The 20865-nt window shown below is 48.1% G+C and overlaps 1 protein-coding gene across 7 annotated transcripts in view; it reads left to right on the forward strand.

The window, feature by feature from the left end:
- EPS15L1 (epidermal growth factor receptor pathway substrate 15 like 1) overlaps nt 1–13710 on the forward strand; it is a 115371-nt gene extending 101661 nt beyond the window's left edge. For 5 of the 7 annotated variants that reach the window (XM_061562338.1, XM_061562385.1, XM_061562357.1 and 2 more), the window contains one exon: nt 9568–13710. In XM_061562338.1, the coding sequence (XP_061418322.1) occupies nt 9568–9717 (150 nt within the window). In that variant the 3' untranslated portion in view covers nt 9718–13710. The remainder of the gene's footprint in view (nt 1–9567) is intronic. The other 2 variants (XM_061562346.1, XM_061562390.1) reach the window with 1 other exon arrangement.
- The last annotated feature ends 7155 nt before the right edge of the window (nt 13711–20865 follow it).

The raw sequence follows: 20865 nt of genomic DNA on the forward strand, positions 1-20865 counted from the left end.
ATGCAAAAACTGTAACATATATAAAAAAATGAAGACATTTCCTTTCTTTTATCTATGTTCTTGGAATCGCCGAAGTGCACACTGGAAATGTGAAGTTTGACGGTCTGCAACACAAACCCAAAGCATTATTAATTCGATTCGATAAGTTGTTCATTTCAAAATGCAAACGAATTTAGATTTACAACGAAATATATGCATGCAACAAATTGACGAAATTCAAATACACCATTAAATGCACATTATTCATGCACGTTTACACATGTTTTGTTTTGGCAGACGGAAATGTTAGGTTTTAGTATTTTTACTTGTGTTTATGATCGCGGGTTCATGTAATTAGGCTTTTTACATTTTAAGTTATTACATCAATCAAGCATTTCATTTTCCAATTGCATTAACCAAAATCCAGACCTAAATGTCTGATTTTTTTTTAAACACAAGTTAAAAGCTAAAATTAAAATTGACAGGATCTTCACCAGACTCCTCGAGCTTTGTAACAGACTAAAGCACTTCTTGAGCAAGGTGCTTCGACTAAATGAAATATCAAGATTATTGACAAGGGTAATTACTTAGACTCAGTGATACTACAATGGCTATATTAATGCAGAGTCTAAAGTACGTCAAAGTGCACCTATCTACTCAAAGCCCTTTCCCGTTGCGAGACATCTGCAAGTTGCAGGGTGGCGGGTCCCGTTCAACCCTGAATTCCGGAACGCGCAAGCGGTCAGCGTTATTCAGAGAGAGACAAACTCACCGCAGAGAACTGTCGTGGCACGACCACCACTCCATGATTGCTGGCGCCAACCTGTGGCACACACGCCCCACCTGCCTGGCCTTTAACTTCCGAATTGGCAGAAAAACCGGATGACGTGCACGTACCTCGTCGGAATGGGAAAGTGTTAATCTCCATTGGCGAACCAGACCACATGGGGAAATGTTCGCATTGTTATGGTATTCGTTTTATTGACATGGGATGGGGATAATAGGCTGAGTTGAACCCCCGCCAACCGAGATTTGTGCCCACGATCTCGTGAGTGTGTGCATCGAGGGCTACTCGTGCACCCAGCTCCAGCATTCCAAACGGTACACAAATAAAAACCGCAAGTGTGAAAAAACATCATCACCACAGGCCTCTTGTCAGTCCACTCCCTGGATGAAGGCCTCTCCCCTGCCATCTCATGGAGGCGGTTTGTTTTCGAGCGTTTTGAATATCTAAATTCAAGAAGCAATAATTGAGATACCTTTTTCATACCCTGCTTGAACGAAGGCCTCCTCACAGTCGGCCATTGCAGTTGTATGACCATACTTCACTCCGCTGGCCCAATGTGGGTTGGTGAAGGTGGGGGGGGGGGTGTCTGGAACCCATGACAGGTCCAGATATCGCTTTTCGTTGATGCTAACCATGGCTGGGAATCAAAGTGGAGTCATCGGGTTCATAGCGCAGTATGTATATATATGTTGAACTTCGTTCGCACCATACGTAGCCAACCGTGCTCATCTGAGGTGTGGGAGGACTAAACACAATAAGCAGTTCTAAAGAAATTAAGTTTTCAACCTCGATTTAAAAGTGCATAGCCTCCAGTGGCTTCCTAATATCGGGGAGGAAAGAGCGTTCCAGACGGCCGCAGAAGCGCACCAGAAAGGGCGGGATGCAGTGACCGTCTTTGTTCGGTGGCTAGCCATTTGGCGCAGTGCGCTTGCTGCTACGACACTGCTCCCGTACAAAAAGAACACACATTGCAGCTAGTAAAAAATCAAGGCAAAAAGCCACCAAGGCGAACGTTCAAGCAATTAGGTCCCCCGATGTGTGCGAAAGTGCCCAATGCAAAGCAAGTTGCTTGGGTGTGTGCAGGATAGGGGTGTGATCCATATTTTCGGATTGATCTGGAATATCAGAAAATCGGCCTAAATGGAAGATTTCTGATCCGAAAAACGTTTTGTTTCGGACCGACCACAATGTTTACGACGATGTAAGCACGCGGGCACGTTAAATTAATACTTGGACGTAAAAACTGCCACAACAACAAAAAAGGAAAAAAAATCTTAAAAAATGCAGAAAATCCGACATCAGAAATGTTGAAATTGTCAACGCCTCCTTGGCGCAGAGTTGTGAGCGCTTTATTGCACGTCTCTCCAACGGGCGCAAGCGCGTGGGGAATCTCTGGGCTGACCTTTGGCCTCCCCCCTAACGCGGCTCAGACGATGTCGATTGCCCCAATGCGGAGCCCTCTCTGCGTTCTTTATTGCCGTGACCTTCGAGCCTACAGCGGCGTGGTGGCCTCGCTACCCCCACCGCACGACATCTCCCCTCCACCGTGTCCCGCGCAGCACCGGATTTACGTTTTTTCAGGGCCTGCCGCAGTTTTTCAGGCCCCTTTTTGGATATTAAACGTTCAATTCCCTTGCCTGTTTCACCACCACCCCCAGTGCGCAATTACAAAACACTCCGTTTTTAGTCGCCTTTTTTTTCATTTGTTTGTGGGTTTTTAGCGTGATACGCAAATTGTAAATCTAAATCGAACAACTAAAAGGAGCAGCGCTGTTTTTATTTCGGAGCGTCGCTGGTAATAATTCGCGTACACACAGAGACGCTTTGGTTTTGATTATCTTCATTGATCATATTACCTGTAGGATTTAACACATTGTTACGGTATTGCATTTAAGCCATTCTAAAGCAGTATATGTACATGTATTTTTTGGGTGTTAGGTGGACTATTACACCGCAGGACCGTGCGAGGTAGCAGTGACTTGGAAGTGGGTTGACCTTAGCCAATGATGATGGTGATATATATATATTTGGTGGTGGGGTCGTGGGGGGTGGGCGTGGGGGGTAGACGGGCGTGGGGGTGGGGGTGGGGGCGAATGAATGACTGAATTAGAAAAGAGAAATGTGAATCCCCCGTGGCGCTGGGGTCGGGGCGGGGCGGGGGGGCTGGAGCCGCTGCGCTCGTTTAGTGCCGCGCTCGGAGCTCAACGGGGCGCGCTCCGGCGGCGGCGTGGATGTCGCCCTGCGCTCACGCGAGCGATAGCCGCTCGTTCCCCCAGCCCCGCAGACGTTTTAATTAAAAGCTAAACCAAATTGTCCTGAGAGCGTCGGCCGGACTTGTGTTCAGTTGATTGGAACGCGCTCGGTCTCCGCGTGTGATTCGAATAGGAATGCCAATTCTCCGTTAACGTACGGGGGTTGCCTTCCATTGGGAGTGTAGCTACGCTATGTACATAAAATAGTGGCTCTCTGATGCGAAGGTTGAAAGAGTTCTCGCGCAAGAAGATCGAGCGGTGAGCCACGATGAACCCGGCCGCCTGTGGCGAGTGATGTTCGGATTAGGCCTGCTCCCTACCCACCCCGTACAATACAAATCGTGGTTTTATAGTTACTACGGTACTGACCAGAGGCCCCGTCATCATTCCGGTAGGCAAAAAATATATATCATCCAATAAGTTTGCATTAGCTTTAATGTCTTGTTTAACACCTCAGTAAAGTTTTTTTTTGTCTCGGCCAACTATTTATGAATACATTTCATAACAGCGTTATTGCAGTCGTGTCAGGAAATGCGATATAAAAAAAACAAAGCAATACAAAGCGAGTCATTGCACGGCATTAATATCCCCATTCTCAGAAAGTTTAGGCTTGCACCCTGTGTATAAATAAACTAAAGGACTTTGGCGTGACAATTCCGTTGCTAATTTTTCCAAATAATATGGACCGCAGCGTCACCGCAGATGTGAAAAAATGCGAGAGACGCGCCAATGTCCTTTGCAGGGTTCCCTGCTGGTGTGTTAATTGGAGAAAGCTTTGCCCCTCCCCCCCACCACCCCCACAATAGGGTTTAATAGAATAGAACGCACGTGGAGACAGCGCGTGTATTGGCATGCACAAGTACCGTTGCAAATGCGAGTCTCCCATCGGATTCCTGCGCACGAGACCACCACCAAACCACGAGACCACCACCAAACCACGTGACCACCACCAAACCACGAGACCACCACCAGATCACGTGACCACCACCAAACCACGAGACCACCACCAAACCACGTGACCACCACCAAATCACATGACCACAACCAAACCACGAGACCACCACCAAACCACGAGACCACCACCAAACCACGAGACCACCACCAAACCACGTGACCACCACCAAACCACGTGACCACCACCAAACCACGAGACCACCACCAAACCACGAGACCACCACCAAACCACGAGACCACCACCAAACCACGTGACCACCACCAAACCACGTGACCACCACCAAACCACGTGACCACCACCAAACCACGTGACCACCACCAAACCACGTGACCACCACCAAACCACGAGACCGCCACCAAACCACGAGACCACCACCAAACCACGTGACCACCACCAAACCACGAGACCGCCACCAAACCACGTGACCACCACCAAACCACGTGACCACCACCAAACCACGTGACCACCACCAAACCACGTGACCACCACCAAACCACGAGACCACCACCAAATCACGTGACCACCACCAAACCACGAGACCACCACCAAACCACGTGACCACCACCAAACCACGAGACCACCACCAAACCACGAGACCACCACCAAACCACGTGACCACCACCAAACCACGAGACCACCACCAAACCACGAGACCACCACCAAACCACGAGACCACCACCAAACCACGTGACCACCACCAAACCACGAGACCACCACCAAACCACGAGACCACCACCAAACCACGTGACCACCACCAAACCACGAGACCACCACCAAACCACGTGACCACCACCAAACCACGAGACCACCACCAAACCACGAGACCACCACCAAACCACGAGACCACCACCAAACCACGTGACCACCACCAAACCACGAGACCACCACCAAACCACGAGACCACCACCAAACCACGTGACCACCACCAAACCACGAGACCACCACCAAACCACGAGACCGCCACCAAACCACGTGACCGCCACCAAACCACGAGACCGCCACCAAACCACGTGACCACCACCAAACCACGTGACCACCACCAAACCACGAGACCACCACCAAACCACGTGACCACCACCAAACCACGTGACCACCACCAAACCACGTGACCACCACCAAACCACGTGACCACCACCAAACCACGAGACCACCACCAAACCACGAGACCACCACCAAACCACGTGACCACCACCAAACCACGTGACCACCACCAAACCACGTGACCACCACCAAACCACGTGACCACCACCAAACCACGTGACCACCACCAAACCACGTGACCACCACCAAACCACGAGACCACCACCAAACCACGTGACCACCACCAAACCACGTGACCACCACCAAACCACGTGACCACCACCAAACCACGAGACCACCACCAAACCACGAGACCGCCACCAAACCACGAGACCGCCACCAAACCACGTGACCACCACCAAACCACGTTGCTCTACGTGGACATCGGAAGGCGGATGAGACCCAGGTCACGGAGAGTGCGTTTGAAAAGCCGAAGTTGAAAATGAAAAGTCTCTTGAACCCTTCGGCTGAGCTGCAAGGGGTAGCCAGGAGACGATAGGCCAGCAGGTGTTTTTTGTGAATCCATCTGTGCGGAGTTTTGAACTGAATCAGTAGTGGATATTGGTCCCTTGGTTGAATATGCACAACTGGGGTGCAGTGATGACTCCAGGCGAATGTCGGCTTACGTTGTCTGGTGCGCTTGCGACACGTGCACGTGCGTGGTGAACACTTGCGCAGTAGTTAGCACGCACCGCCCCTACCAACCCAGCAACTTGAGTTGGATTCGTGGCCTTGGCTGACAGCAGTCGCGAGCGATATCCAAACCGGTCCTGGGCTCCCTTCAGTACCTACCCATACTCACCAGCATGGTGAAGTACGGTCAAACAACCCTGCGCCTGACATAGCATGGGGGGGGGGGGGGGGGGCTTTATCCAGCAGTGGATTGAAAATGGTTTAAAATAATACTGGTATTAAGTGTGCCTCATTATAAGCTTAACGCATGGGCTCATGTAATCTCTCTGCTCATATGCGACACATATATATATATATATGCACGATGCGTCATCGTCATCGCCAGCAGCATCAGGCATGATCAATCCACTGCTGGATTAAAGGGCTATCGAAAGGGGGCGCCAGTGACCACGATGTAATAATCCACCGAGTACCTACACTTAGACGAGCTGATGTCATGCATCCATCCATCTCCTTGGGGGACGTGCTGCCCGGATGCGTTCCATTCCACCGCTGACTCCCCCGTTACCTTGCCGCGTGTTTAACTCTCGACAAAAGCCTTTTATTTTCGTCTCCTCTTCGGCAAATGTGAGCACCGTAAAATGCGTACAAAAAACAACAACAAGAAATGCACTTCAAACAAAGTGCGGGGAGAAAATAAATAACATTTGCAGCTGCCGAGTCGTCACGACACGCCGGGACGTGTTTTCCGCAGCGTTTGCGCTCGCCCCCCCCCCTCTCCTGCATCCCCCCTCCTCCACCCCCTCCCCCCCGTCCTCGTTTTGTTGTCGTTGGCACCTGACTGAACATTTGTTTGTCTGCGGTGAAGTGAAAAGTTGTAGATAGATTAAAACATTTTGCCTCGTCTCCCCCTCCCGGAGGGATCTGATGAGCGGCAAGTGCCAGGATAAATCGGGCGGCGTTCTTCAGCCGCAGCCAGGAGTCCATTAAGAAGCGGTGTCTCTTTGTTTTGGTACCTTCGGTTTTATAGCGTCTGTCTGGACGCTTAAAAACCGCATTGTTACTTTACTTACCGTGTTTCAAGTGGAATTGCGGTCTTTTGTTGTTGTGCGTTATCGGCCAATCGTGACAATTATGTTTTTCGGCATCGCCTCCTGAAACAAAGAAATGCATTTGTAACCCTTGCAGATAGTGGTGCACCACCCTGTGTCAGAGACGGCCACAGAAGATGAACTAAAAGATTTGACAATTTTTCTTATTTTTTATTTTACCAGGCCCACTGAGCCTTATAGCTCTTTTTCAGAAGCGACCTGTCCCACAAATGATAGCTCAACGAAGCCGCTTATCTTGTGGAAAATGGCAGCAGCCAAATGCCCCCATACACACGTTTCTAAAGGCAGGAAGTAACGCTAGGGGCCACACCCGTGCCAATCACACTGAATGCACACGTTCCTGGAATTGCAATTCAGCAGTTAATATGAAAAGAAGCCACATTTTAGTTTTTGACCTGGCCCAGTCATTGCTTTCTCGCGGTACGCTTGAGATCACGGTGTCAATCACGGGTAGCTGAAGCCAGGTTCGATCACGGGATTTCAGCATTACCATCGGCGGGTGAGTGCTCTGCTGTGGCCTTTCGATGCGATATTTCAGCCACCTTCATTCTAGTTTCTTTCCCGAGAGAATACGACATGCAGGTGTATGTGTGTATATGCGTCGAATTTCTTCCGCACCGTACGTAGCCAACCGTGCTAATCGGAGGTACGGCGGAAGGACAACGAACTAAACACATTAAAATAAAAAAAAATCTGATATTCATTGATGCGGCACTGTGAGGGGATTGCCCGAATACACAATGGAATGGTTGCCAGTTAAAATCGCCAATTAAAAAAAAAAATATTGCTGTGGTTTTCACACCTGATGATGATTGCTTGTGTTGCAATCGAAACGTCGTGATAATTTTATTGTTTTATTATTATTTTATTATTTCCCTTCTACGTGACTTTACCGAAAGAACCAAGAATATTTTCCTTGGTGGTTCATGTCAGCCCGCGGGTCTCTCTTAGGGTGAATTAAAATGAGTAGAGGACCAATGTTTGTAAAGGGAAGATTGGCTGTTCTGTGGAGAGGGTGTTACATTTCACCTCTGGTTCTTGACTGCCAACAGCAATGAACTCCATCCAGGTTTGCAAAGTTTGACTCATTTTGTTCTTTGAGATGCACAGGATGAAAACATTTTCAAGGAGCGTATCGGCGTTATAATCACTGGCAATATTGTAGCGCAGAGAACCCTTCTTCACAAATCCGTGAGAGAGAGGGAGCGCAGATATGCGTTATCCCATATAGCTGCACTACCCTTGCTCCATAAGGGCGTTGGTGAATTTAGAAAAAATGATGGCGGTGCCTAATAGTGTGAGTGTTATGTGGCTGGGAGTGATAGTCCGTGCATGCCTGTGTGTGTTTAATCATCGTTGTTACGATTCCCCTCGTTCACGAAGGGAAGTCTCATCGAGCCCCATGACCATTTTCAGGAAGGACCTGCCAAAGTTTTTTTTTGCAACAGAGGGCAATAATTTGCTGAGTACGTGTTATTCCAATGGAGGAATTTGTGGGTCCATTCTTTTTTTCATATTCGGTAAATATTGGCCATAGTTGCCAGCGCAGCGAATCGCGTGACGTGATCTCTTAACGTCCGCTGCGAAGCAGATGGCACGTGCCGTCACCGTTAATGTCACCCTGCAGCGGTATAAATCGGGGTAGCCGATGGATTCGAACCGTGAACCTGGCACACTCACTACCGCCGGCCCGTGTCACCGCCCGTTGGATGTGCGTGTGCGCGTGCCCGGCGCGTGGGGAAGCGATGGCACAGCGGTTAGCGTGCTGCGCCACGAACCGGCCAAGCCGAATTCTATTCACGCTCACGGCAAACGCCAGTGACGATGATCAGGACCGGTCCTAGGTCGACTCGGCCTCAAATGAGTACCTGGTGCAGTGTGTAAACATTCACACTCGGGAGACAAAGGCGGCTGAGCGTGGTGCCGGCCATCCACACCCTCGTGTGCCGTGCCGGCCTTCATAGGGGCTCGCTAACAGCACCTTCCCCAACAGTCTGTTAAGGCTATACGGGGGATCTTTGTCTTTGTGTGTGGGGGGGGGGGAGTGGTCGTGTAGATGTTAGCGCACTGTGCTACGAACCTGGTGGTCTGAATTCAATTCCTTGCCACAGTTAACATCAACCAGTGGTTTTTTAAACTGACCCTGGGCCTCCCCTAGGTCGACTCGGCCTTCACTGAGTACCTGGTGCAGTGTGTAATATCAGCCCTTGGGGAAACAAAGGTGTGCGCTGGTGGCGCTGCCCTCACGACCCCCCCCACATGTGCTGTTGGAGCCTTTTCACTCAGTCGGTAAGAGTGTCTGCCCCGACAGCCAGTGTCGGCTCCGTAGTCTTTGTGTATGCAAGTTCATGTTTATGTGCATGCATGTGTGTGCTTGTGACTGTATGCACGCATGTGTGTATGTATTTGCAAGCATATGCTTGCGTGTACATGTGCCTGTTTTTGTGTGGAAGCTTATGTATATGTGTGTGTATACATGCGCGCCTGAATACGTGCGTGTGCTTGTGTGACCGCGTGTTTGTGTGTCTGTGCGTGCACCAACATGGCATGCGTGCATTGCATGTGAGCGTGTGTGTGTGTGTGTGTGCTTGCTTACGTATTTACGTATGTATGTGCGCGTGCACCGTTACGCACATGCGGACACAGCGGGTACACTATCATACGCGCGCGTGCTCACTCGCATGCATAATTGTGCGTGCGTGCGTGTGTTTGTGTTGTGTGTGTGCGCTCCCGCGTGTGTGTGTGTGTGTGCGCGCGCGCTGTGGCCAGCAGTTCGGCAGTGAGTCGGACCAGATGGCGTGGGCCACTTGGGAGAGCGAGCGAGCGGAGCGGGAGCGTCTCGATCGGCTGAAGCGGCAAGAGCAGGAGGATCTGGAGCTCGCCATCGCGCTCAGCAAATCCGAAATGTCCAAGCCGTGACACGCGGCCGCCCCCGCTCCCGGTCTGTCTCGCAAGCGGAAGTTGACGCCGGGGGTGGGGGGGGGGGCGAAGAAAAACAAAGCGACTCGTGAGCGGGTGTTCGCTCGTCCACGGCCCCCCGGTAACAGCCGGGAGATTAGCGGCAACAATAAAATAACTATATATATATCAGGGAATTAAAGGAACATTGTAATTATAGTAGGAAATGCTACGCGAAAGAATTTCGGGTGTGTCGTCGCCGCTGTTTCTGCTGCGGTGAGGTTTGGCGAGGACAAAGGCGGATTTGCCAAAAAAATTTGACGAGCACGCGCTACTTTACTTGCTCTCTTTTGCGTGCCGTTTCATGATAGCCGGAGATTACGCGGACTGATTATGTGGCCAACTTAACGGATTCAAGTTTAGTTTTTAACTCCTGCTATTTATCCACGTGACGGCGGTCAATGCACAAGCTTCCACCTGAGAGTGAATTTCTAATTCTGTGTTGTTGAGAACAAATTTTGGTTTTGTGATCTTTTCCCGGTGTTCACGTGGCTCGCAATCTCAGAGCTTGGCGGTAGCCAGATGTATTAGGCAGCCTAGAGGGGGTCCGATCAAAGTTTTATATTCACAAATAAACCCCCCCGCCCCATATTTATGCCCCCCCGTATATTGTACACTATTTGAATCCCGCGTGCATTACGATATTCAAACACTTTGGTTGACAGCACATTCGCCCCTGGCATTCTAGCGGATCCAGATGCCAACACGGCACTCGATTGGGGGGTGGTGGATAGTTAGGGGTGGAGGGTTGGTGGTATTCCAGCCGTGGGGAGCGGCAGTGTAGAGGTTGGCACACTGTGCTTACGAATCCGGCGAGCCGAGTTCGATTCCCGCTCACGCCCAACACCAGTAACGATGATCTGAACCAGCACTGGGCCTCCCCTAAGTCGATGCAGCCTCGATTGAGTACCTGCTTCGATGTGTAAACATCGCTCTTTGGGAGACAAAAGCGGCCGTGTGGAGTTCCGGCCTTCAATGAGGGCTCACTCGCAGCACTCACCCCAACAGTCTGTTTAAGGCTACACGGGGGGATCCTTGTTGTTCCCACCCACTTGGCTAAGGCCCTGTTGGGGGAGGCTTGCCGTGATTGATGACTCACAGCTGTAGCTCAGAGTCTCGATTAGACTGCTGCCCTGCAATGAGCCGGGCAACTCGCACGGCTTGGCAGGAGGGTGTATAATGGACGAGCGCAACTTGCTCGGAAACTATCTCCTTCCGATGAAATATTTTATTTCCCATCCAAACGGGGCTCCGTGCGCCCCCCGTTGTGCGCCGTGCCCCAATATTAGGTCAAGCTGTCTGCACGAAGCTCTGAAGTTGAAGGGGGTGCTGTGCGAGCGGTCGGTGGAAGGTTGTTATTGTGGACGTGTAATTAATATCGAAAAGCCACCTTTCGGTAACAAGTGTCATTTTTTGTTCTCTGTCTGGGTTTCTGATGGAACATGTTTGCGAGTAGCGGCGCTCTTGACACTTAACCGAGTACAGCCAAGCTTTGATATCACATCCAGTTCTGTGTGCAATGCCTTTAATCGGAGCTAGCGTGGCTCCATTGATTCTCCAGTCACCTTTGGACGATCGCTGCAAGGTCGCATTTGAAGACAAATTGTCTGCCACGTCTCTTGTGATCATTGCCCTGGCATCGTCGTTTTTTTTGTTTTGAATCGCGTTTGCTTAAATTGTTACGTGGATTTTTTTCCACAAATATATTTTTTTCTTGAGTTATTAACACGTGCCACTGCCCTAACTTCTCTTTCGACAGATGTAATGTATCGTCGCCAATAACCTCCTTTGAGAAATGTTATTTTACGGAGTAAACTATTATAATGGTATTGCCACATTAAGTTAAGTCACGACGTTTGTTGGTTTTACTGCATGCGAGCAACTTCTAACTTGGTACAACATTATTAAAGTCTCCCAGTGCTCAAACAAGCAGATGGCATTGCTCATATCCCTTAGCCATCCTAAGCCAGTGGTGGAAATTCCACATTCCTATTTAAAGACCAGCCTGTTTAATTACAGTAGTTTTACAATATGTATTCACACACACGCACACAGCCGACGGGCAGGTCACGTGCTGTCTTTTTGTTTATTGTTGTCCTTCCCCTCGCATCGGTGATCCGCGTGGTTGGCTACGGACGGCGCGAGAGAAGGTCAATTTCCATGTTGCTATCTCTTCCAATACGTGTAGCCAGCGTGGAAGAGTAGGCCAAGCATACCCTCTAGATCTGCCTGTAGAGAGCTCTCGTGTGGAGGCCTTTCTGCCAGCAGTGGCACGAGGAAGTTATTGCGGGGCTGCGCATTTACCTTCACACAATCTCACACGCGCACACATGTACACGTAAATATATGAATTATTAGGCAAAGGAGTTGTCTGACTTCTGATATGAGGAATCACTAAATCTGATCACGTGTCCATCCGATCAAGTTTGTAGAATAGTTGATGCAAGAAACAAATAACCACCGTGTGTGTGCATGCAACGAAAAGTTGATCCTTTCGGTGACACTTTGCCGACGAATTCTATTACGAAAAGAAACGGCGAGTGACGCTGCGCTGCGTCTCAGAAGCGCTTTGCTCAGAACTGCAGCAGTGATCGGCTTCATAAAGCTCCACACAAGGCCAGTTCTTGCGTACGTACATACAATCTAGGTTTTTTTGGGTAAAATCGTATGTATATGAACGTGTCGTTAAACCCACCACTACCCGACACAGCCAATTAGTAAGGTTTGTCACGCAAATAGAACGTGCCAATTTGTCACTAGTACAGCACACCGGGTTGTGTGTTGGAGAGCCAAACCACAACATGTTCTGTTTAGGTGACAAACCTTACTAATTGGCTGTTTCGGGTGGTGGCGGTTTAACGACACGTTTATATTAACGCGATCTAAACCAAAAGAAACCTATATTGTGGCTGATGTTGGTTGCGAAAGCCTACGTGTTAATAGTACATACGTTTGTACGAGACCTTTCATGCCGCCAAGTATTTGTTGGAAAGGCGAAATGTTCTCTCCCCATTAAAACTTTTTTTTCCCGAGGACAAAGTGAAGAATGAAAACCCGTTGCGCAGGGCCTGAGATCGCGCGAGAGATTTAAAAAAACCCAGCGTTCGGTACCACGCGGGTTTTGCCAAAGGCTTTCTCCGCGTGCAGCGGGTGAGTTCCCTGTGGGGTGGAGGGGGGGATGTGGTAGAGAGATGATGAGCCGCGAAGTTTGATTCCACGGAGGCGTGCGTTCAACTGTTGTAACCGCTGGGACCCGACGGCAGCTTGGCACGACTCGTGCGGAGTTCTCCTCTCCATCTCTTCGTCGTCAGCAGCGCCGCTCAGCCCGAATTCCCTCCCTGCGCATGAAAATACACAACGGTGCTTCGGAGCAAGGCTCGGGGAAGTTTGCAAGTTGGTGGAGGAGCTGCGTCGACCGCGTGCGACGACGTCCGTCTCCGTCGCCTCGTTATTTCTTTCTCCGTCATCGTCTTTGGGGGGTTTATGTTGCCGTGTTGTATAGCCGGGCCAGCGTTAACATTGATTTTTTTTCCCCTTAGTTTTTGTTTCAGGTGGAATGTGTGGCAGAGGCTGGGGAAATGAATGTCTCGTAACAGTTCAGAGCCAACGGCGTGTGTATTTCTTAATATCTCTCTCTCTCTCTGATCATATTTATCTTTCCGACGCGGCAGACGTGAACGCGCAAATCCCCGGTGGTGGTGAAATGTGCTCCTTTTCCGGATTCTGCGCTTCATTACACTGTTTCATTCTTACCTTTGCTCGCGGCGATGGATCGTTGGTTTGTTAAGTGTATATTGTTAAATTGTAATTAACGTTTTTAAAAACCACTTCAAAAGTTTCTTTTTTGTGTGTTTTTTTTTAACTGGAACAATTATGGCAATATGCAAGCGTGTTAGTGCCGTTCAGCATTTAAAATATATACGATTAAAATAAAACATTAATGTGAGAAATTTGCCGACGAGTTGCAAGCGCCTCTTGATTACATTAGCGGTACGCGCGCGGGTTTGCAACGTTTACTTTCGTAGGCACTTATTGAAAACCCAGATTTTTGTGCCGCAAATATTATTTTATCCCCATGCCTCACCGAGTCCCTCGAGACTTTTTCTTTCACCGACGTGTCGGAGTCGTGGCATTGTGATGTTGGCCGCTTTTCAATTTCGGCGAATACTTTCGGTTGCGACGTGTGTACACAGGTCCCATCCGTTCATAGATGCCCCACGGATTCGAGTGATCTATCATCCGCCCCCCTTCCATATCAACAACTTCATCTTGCGCGTTGTTGAATGTCGTACGCAAATGAGGCCGGCTGTGTCGAACACAGTTCATCAAGAGAGTTTAAAAGCTCCACCAAGTCGATTGAGACTGGTGGGAGACGTGCAGAGTCTTTGTATTAAGTGTTGTTGTCCTCCCTTATTATATTAGTCGAGGATCTTAGACATGGATTGTGCTGTGTTCGTGTCTCGCAGCAACACACTGCACTGCGCAATACATCATCTATACAATTCACGGGCAAATGCAACTTTCAAGGGGCTGTTTTGGTCGCGCTACATAAGGCACACATACAGTGAAACAAGAACTTGCCACATTCATCATTGAATCTGCCTATGCTGATGAGGCAGTGTTGACAACTGATGTGAATCGCGGGGTTTTGCTTCTCTTCACCTTCTGCAATTTTGTTTTGGGCCGTAACATTTTTGAAAAGCCAACGCAGTCAACTTCTGCGCTTCGGTCGAACGATGGTCAATTTGACCAAGCTGACGGGGAAGGGAGGAGCGAACCCTTTGGCCACACGCGCACAAAACGATCAAACTTTCTTCCACGAGTGCTCGGTTCAGCCCCGCCGAAGCTGTCTTCGCTTGCGTGGCGCGACTTCGACGTGAACATTATTTTTGTTTTAAGAAGACAACACTCCGGCTGACCTGTTTGCATCTCGTCTTTTTCGCCTCCGGCCCCCCCGAGTGCAGTGAATTAGTTTTCTCATCAGACGGAGCAGCGAAGGGGGGCAATTGCCCCCCACTGGAATCTGGAATCCCACTTAATTCGAAGCTGTTAAATCGTCGGTCGTCGCCACATTTTCATATTCTTCTAGATTTGAAGCTTTCGTGACTGCAAAGATTCATATTCTTAGGTTTTTTCGGTTAAGTCACGTAAGTAAAACATCAAAATAAAAATAAAATAAAAATTAAAATCACGAAGTTTCGGAGGCAACACAAGTCTCCGTCATCAGGTGGGACCGTCACAGCCGAATTAGCTGCATCAAGTGAAGCAATGATTCAAGATGTAATCCCAAGATGTAATCCCTTATAAGCAAGTTAAGCAAGTTGAAGGGAGGTGGAGAGGGGGGGGTTGGAGAGCTTATCAGACTGTGGTAGCCAATGAATGGAAACGTATCGGGAGGGAGGAGGAGCGGTGATCAAAGACTGCACGCAGTGCTCAACACAATGAATGGAAACGTATCGGAAACGTTACAAGTTACGGCTTTCACGATGGCCGCTTTCACCATTTGCTCCCTCAAAAACACAACAAGAGCGCGTTTTCTGTATGCATTTGTAGTCTTTAGCCGTGACATCATCGTGTCGGAGGTTGTACAAAGGCTGCGTGTGTTGCGGTTAACGTGCAGGAGGATAAGAGGTGGCCGTGAAATGGAAGCAACAACAACGGCCATTCGCCACTAAGTGGCGGTCACGTCACCACGACGCTTGTGCCAGGCCATGTGCACCTTGAGGCCACGTGAAGTGTCGAACGCCCGCTGGCAGGAGGTCACGGGGCAGACTCAGGTGCCACGGGTCGACTGACTGAGATGACCGAGATGGAAGCACGCACACTCACACATCTTGCCACTGGACTAATTTCACACCTGCCTCGTTGCTGCTCTGCCCTGCTGCTGCTGTATTTCTTCCCGATCGCTTCAGGGAATCACGGTTGCCGTTTCGGCGATTAGCTTCGTCGAAAATGCAATGAGATTCCTGCTCGAAGTTTAATGTTAAGCAATTCGTTATGTACACGGTGGCCCCCACCCCCCCCCCCCCCAAATTATTATTTTTTGCATCAAGCATCATGCAGACAGGTGGGGGCTCTGGCGTATTATGACGAGGGCTGAACGATTTGGGGAAAATATCTAATTGAGATTTTTCTGACAGATATTGCGATTTGATTTGCAATAAAAATTTTAAGTCAAGCTTCAGTTCAATATTCACTGTGTAATAGATTTAAAACGTGTGGTGGAGCATTACCACATGATACCATCAACATATGAACTGCTCTATATATTCTAATGCAAGGATGAGAACTTAAAATATATGAATTGCTTCCAACATGGATTTGTTAAAATGTTTTAATTGAAATAGAACAATAAAACGTAGCACAATTGTTAAGTCAAATGAATTAAGTTATAATAATAAAAATAATAAAACAATTCCAATAAGAAAGTAATAGGACTTTTCAAATCGCAAAAAATTGCTAATCGCATTGTTTAAAATTGCGACTTCGATTTGAAATCGATTAATCGTTCGGCCCTAATTATGACCTCGCAATTCTGGAATTTCGTACTTAAAACAGGAGTTCAGTGGGCCACGGATTGGGAGTGGGTCTCCTCTGATGTGGCAAACGCGGTGCGAACCCCAAAACCCCGGGACGTGATAACAACAAGGCAACTAATGATCATTGCCCAAAGGGAATTATATTGATTCATTTTAATTAATTTTCTCTGTTATGATTTAGTTCTTGCTATGTGTGTTTTTTCTAGTTACGTATCCATTTTTATTTGCTAAGTAAGTGGGCGTTTGTGTTTTTTTATCATCTGTGTAAGGGATTGACTAATTGATGTTGCAGTTGTGGGATGCAATTGCATGAATGACGCTCTATAAAATGAAATTGTTATTATGATCATTCCCGAAGGGGAATTATAGTCATTGTCATGTTGTTATCAGGTCTGGGCTAATAATTCGCCAGGGAGAATACATCACACTTAAGATTGACGCATGTCGAGGAACAGATTGAGGAACGCGGAAAAAAAAATAACTGTTGCGCAACGGCTGTTTATCCTTCTGCAGCCATAACCCAGAGTGGAAGAATCTGTCGAGGAAGAAACCTGGGCACGGGTCCCAGTCACATTGCCGAGAGGAGAGGACAGGGGGACGGGGAAGCTGTTCCAATATCTTCGTGTTCACGCGAAGGGACCTGGCGTGGGCCACCCCGCAACATGCTCGCTCTGCGCGCGCATCAGAATCAGTATTTATACTGCAGGAGAAATCCCATGAGCTGTGAAGCTCTTTCACAACAACAAACGGTACACAGACACGAGGGGAGTGTAAAAGTATAAGCGAGGTTAACAAATCACCCAGACATCAACCAATACAACACTCAACCATCCCCATCCTGCCAGGCAAAGCTCACTGAGGTGTTCACTTATACTGTGTGTAAAGTAGATAATTATCGATTATAATCGATTATATTATCCGGGGGCAAGGGGCGCCGGATTTTCAAAAACAACGGATAATCACGAATCATTATTTCAAATAGCTTGTTTTCGCACATTCTTGTAAAGAACATGTTTTAGTTGTGGTATATATGTTTTCTTAGTGTTTAAAATGTGTGTACTTTGTGAAATTGTCAGAAATAAACATTCAAATAGACAAACAAATTTCCTACTCGAAAAAGTTACCTATTTACTGCACCGTATTTACATGTTGAGAACTTGGTCTTGCAGACGTACTTTCATCCAATCCACACTGTGGTCAACCACCACTCACCCACCCAATCACCCACTCATTCGCCCACCCACTCGTCCACTCACTCATCCACTCACTCACCCACCCACTCACTCACCCACCCACTCATCCAACCACTCATCCACTACCTTACTCAACCACTCATCCACTCATCCACCCACTCATCCACTCATCCACCCACTCACTCACTCATCCACTCACCGAACCACTCATCCACTCTCTCACCCACTCATCCACTCTCTCACCCATCCACCTACTCATCCACTCTCTCACCCACCCACTCTCTCACCCACCCACCCACTCTCTCACCCACCCACTCTCTCACCCACCCACTCTCTCACCCACCCACTCTCTCACCCACCCACTCTCTCACCCACCCACTCTCTCACCCACCCACTCACTGCACGTCAGACCACTTCTCTATCTCCTGCCCCCGCACCGCTCCACGATGCAATTCCCTGCAATCGTCTCTTTGCCCAAGTACTCATTACTTTGCTAAACTCAACTAACACATTCACTTTAGTCGTGTTATTTGTAACGGTGCTTTTTAACTTTTAGCCCTTGCTCACCAGCCGTTAGGCACATAAAAAAATCATCAGCCATTGGCATTCCACTGCTGGGTGAAGGTTTTCTTGCCAGGTAAAGATCCACCTAGCACCTGCACATGAGCGAATTTCATCGCTCCGTCGCCACGGTGGCTAGGAGATGTTAAATACCTCGCCTGGTATACAGGAGGTCGTGGTTTCGATCCCGACGCTGAACGCCTGCTGCTTTATATTTGGAATTTGCATGGTATCCTCGTGGTCGTGTGGATTTTTTTCCAGGCCCTCCGGTTTTCCCCTCTACATTTAGAATCAACGTGCGTTTAGAGTTTTTGGCTGCAATAAATGTCCGCATGATAAGCCACTTCGTTGAGTTATCATTTGTGGCCAGGTCGCTCCTGAAAAAAAACTGTATAGCTCAGTGAGTATTACCTGTTAAAATAAAAAAAAAGTTTAAATCTTTTTTAAAAATAGTTGTGTGTTCTGTCCAAACGTAAAAGTGTGAATGCTGTCATCAAGCTGTGTTATCTTCACTAATAAACGTGCTTCTTTTTCTGTCACAATGTCTATTCCCAACGTGCATCTCTCCGTGCTTTTTTGCGCAATTTTCAGTTTTTGTTCCGCTTCTATTTTTGTGTCGGTTGTTTAGGACCACGTGCCGCAGCAGCTATTACGGCGTCGATCAAACATCTTTCTTACACAGTGCTGTGTTTCGCCTCGTATACATTCTCCTACATGTAAAGAAATACCAGCGGCTTGTGCGCGCTATTCATACGGGTGATTCCATGCCAGTGCACACGCACACAGACATATGCGGAACACGCGAGGTGTTTCTAAAATGGGAACACTCATTTAACGCCAGAATACCGACACGTATCTAACAGGTCACGAGGCAGTCATTTATGTGGAAGACACCAATCACGTTGCACAGCAACAAGCCGCGTGCATTCACGTGAATTTCACACGGAAAAAAAGCCGCAACCCGCTTGGTCATTGTTCCACCTGCACCACGGTGATGTTAACTACCTCGCTTGGTTTACAGGAGGTCGTGGGTTCGCTCCGGACCCCGGCACCTGTCGTATATTTGGAGTTTGCGTGCTCCTCTCCCAGGTTTTTCCCTCTCCACATTTAGAATCAACGTCACGCGTTTAGAGTATTTGGCTGCTAAACATTTCCACACGATAAGCCAATTCGTTGGGCTATCATTTGTGATAACCAGGTCAGTAGGGCCTTACTTGATCAAACACTTGTTTTTATAGTTTTCATAGCTCAAGTGCACACGCCACATCCCTTTGTTCATTGCACAGCTGGATAAGGACCTTACCAAGCCGTGGCGATTATTTAACCATCCAATGACTCCTCTGTTTACGAACGAGTTAGGTTCCAGAGGTCTGTTCGTAAGTCGATTTGTTCGTAAGTCCAACTGTCCTCCTGTCGATCCCAAACGTGTTGTACGGCGTGTACACTAAACACCGGGAATGGCTTTAACAGTTGTATAATCTCCTTTAGCTGTAGATGCCACTGGTTAATCATGTTCTGCAGCTGTGATGCCACCACCGCCATCTATTGCGCGGCAGTTAAACTTACGACTCTCGGTCCGAACAGGAAACTGGACATACGGACAGGTTTGTACGCATCTCTGAAAGTTCATCAGTCGAATGTTCGTAAGTAGAAGAGTCTCTGTACTTCACCGTGTGCCGATCAACGCGGGTTTTGGAAGGTGGGAACATAGTCACCGGGAGCGTAGAAGTACACTACAACAATGCATTTCCATGCACTCCCCTCGACAGTATGACCACGCAGCCTATCACACATGTGGACGTGTGGTGGTCCGCCCGTCTTGAGAATTGACCGGAGTGAGTGCACTCCGTGCGATCTGGCCCAGGGCTTGACATTTCACAATTTGAATTTCTTACCTCGCAAAAAGGAAAAGTGAAAGCCTCTGGAGTATGCAGACTCCCTTTCCTTGTTCATAAGAAGGTCCCTGCTTTTGGATGGTTTATTTTTTTAAAATAAATTGGAACGAAAAAAATGACAAATACAGGAAAGCGAAGTGCCTCAACAAAACTCAAATTGTACAAGGAATATGCCACCATTCAATCTGTGCCTACGATGGCAATATGTCCGGGAGCTTGATGCCAATGTCACGGTCTGCTAGCCCCGAGAGAGAGCTTCAGGAGAGAGTTCCGTGTGGTTTTGCTATTTTCTCCGCCGTTGAAGGACCACAGATTGCTGTGGTTTACCGTGCAGTCCATAGTACAGGTTTCATGGCCGCTATCACACTCATGTGGTTGGTATTTAATTTATATCTATGAGTATATATATCTTTCGATTTAAAGCTTTCGTGACTGTATGGATTCATCTTCTTGGTTCTTTCGGTAAAGTCACGTAGAAGGGAAATAATAAAATAATATAAATAAAACATAATAAAATAATTTTCACGACGTTTCGGCTACAACGCAAGCAGCCGTCCTCATGTGAAGAACAGGTCTGTCGGAATGTAATGTTGGGGTTGTCTATGGCAGTATATCGTACGGGGTTAACCTGTGTGATGTGAAAGAAAAAAGTTTAGCTGGAGGCATATTATATTTTTTGCGACGTAAAATTGTAATGTATGACTTACTGTTAGTAGCTCAGCTTATTGGAGAGTATATTTAGTATACTGATGATACTGATGTAGTTTATATTTTAGTTTTTTACGTGGTGGTTTAGTTGCTGCAGCTCCATACTATTAACATTCCTTCCCTTTATTAATGCTAACCCTACTCCCTCCCTTTGATGCTGCTAATCCTGCATAATACGACTTTGAAACCCCCCGCCCACCTCCTACGCATTCC

Source organism: Lethenteron reissneri, chromosome 4 (assembly GCF_015708825.2).
Source record: "Lethenteron reissneri isolate LAM-NWPU_2019-01 chromosome 4, ASM1570882v1, whole genome shotgun sequence".
NCBI classification, from domain to species: Eukaryota; Metazoa; Chordata; class Hyperoartia; order Petromyzontiformes; family Petromyzontidae; genus Lethenteron; species Lethenteron reissneri.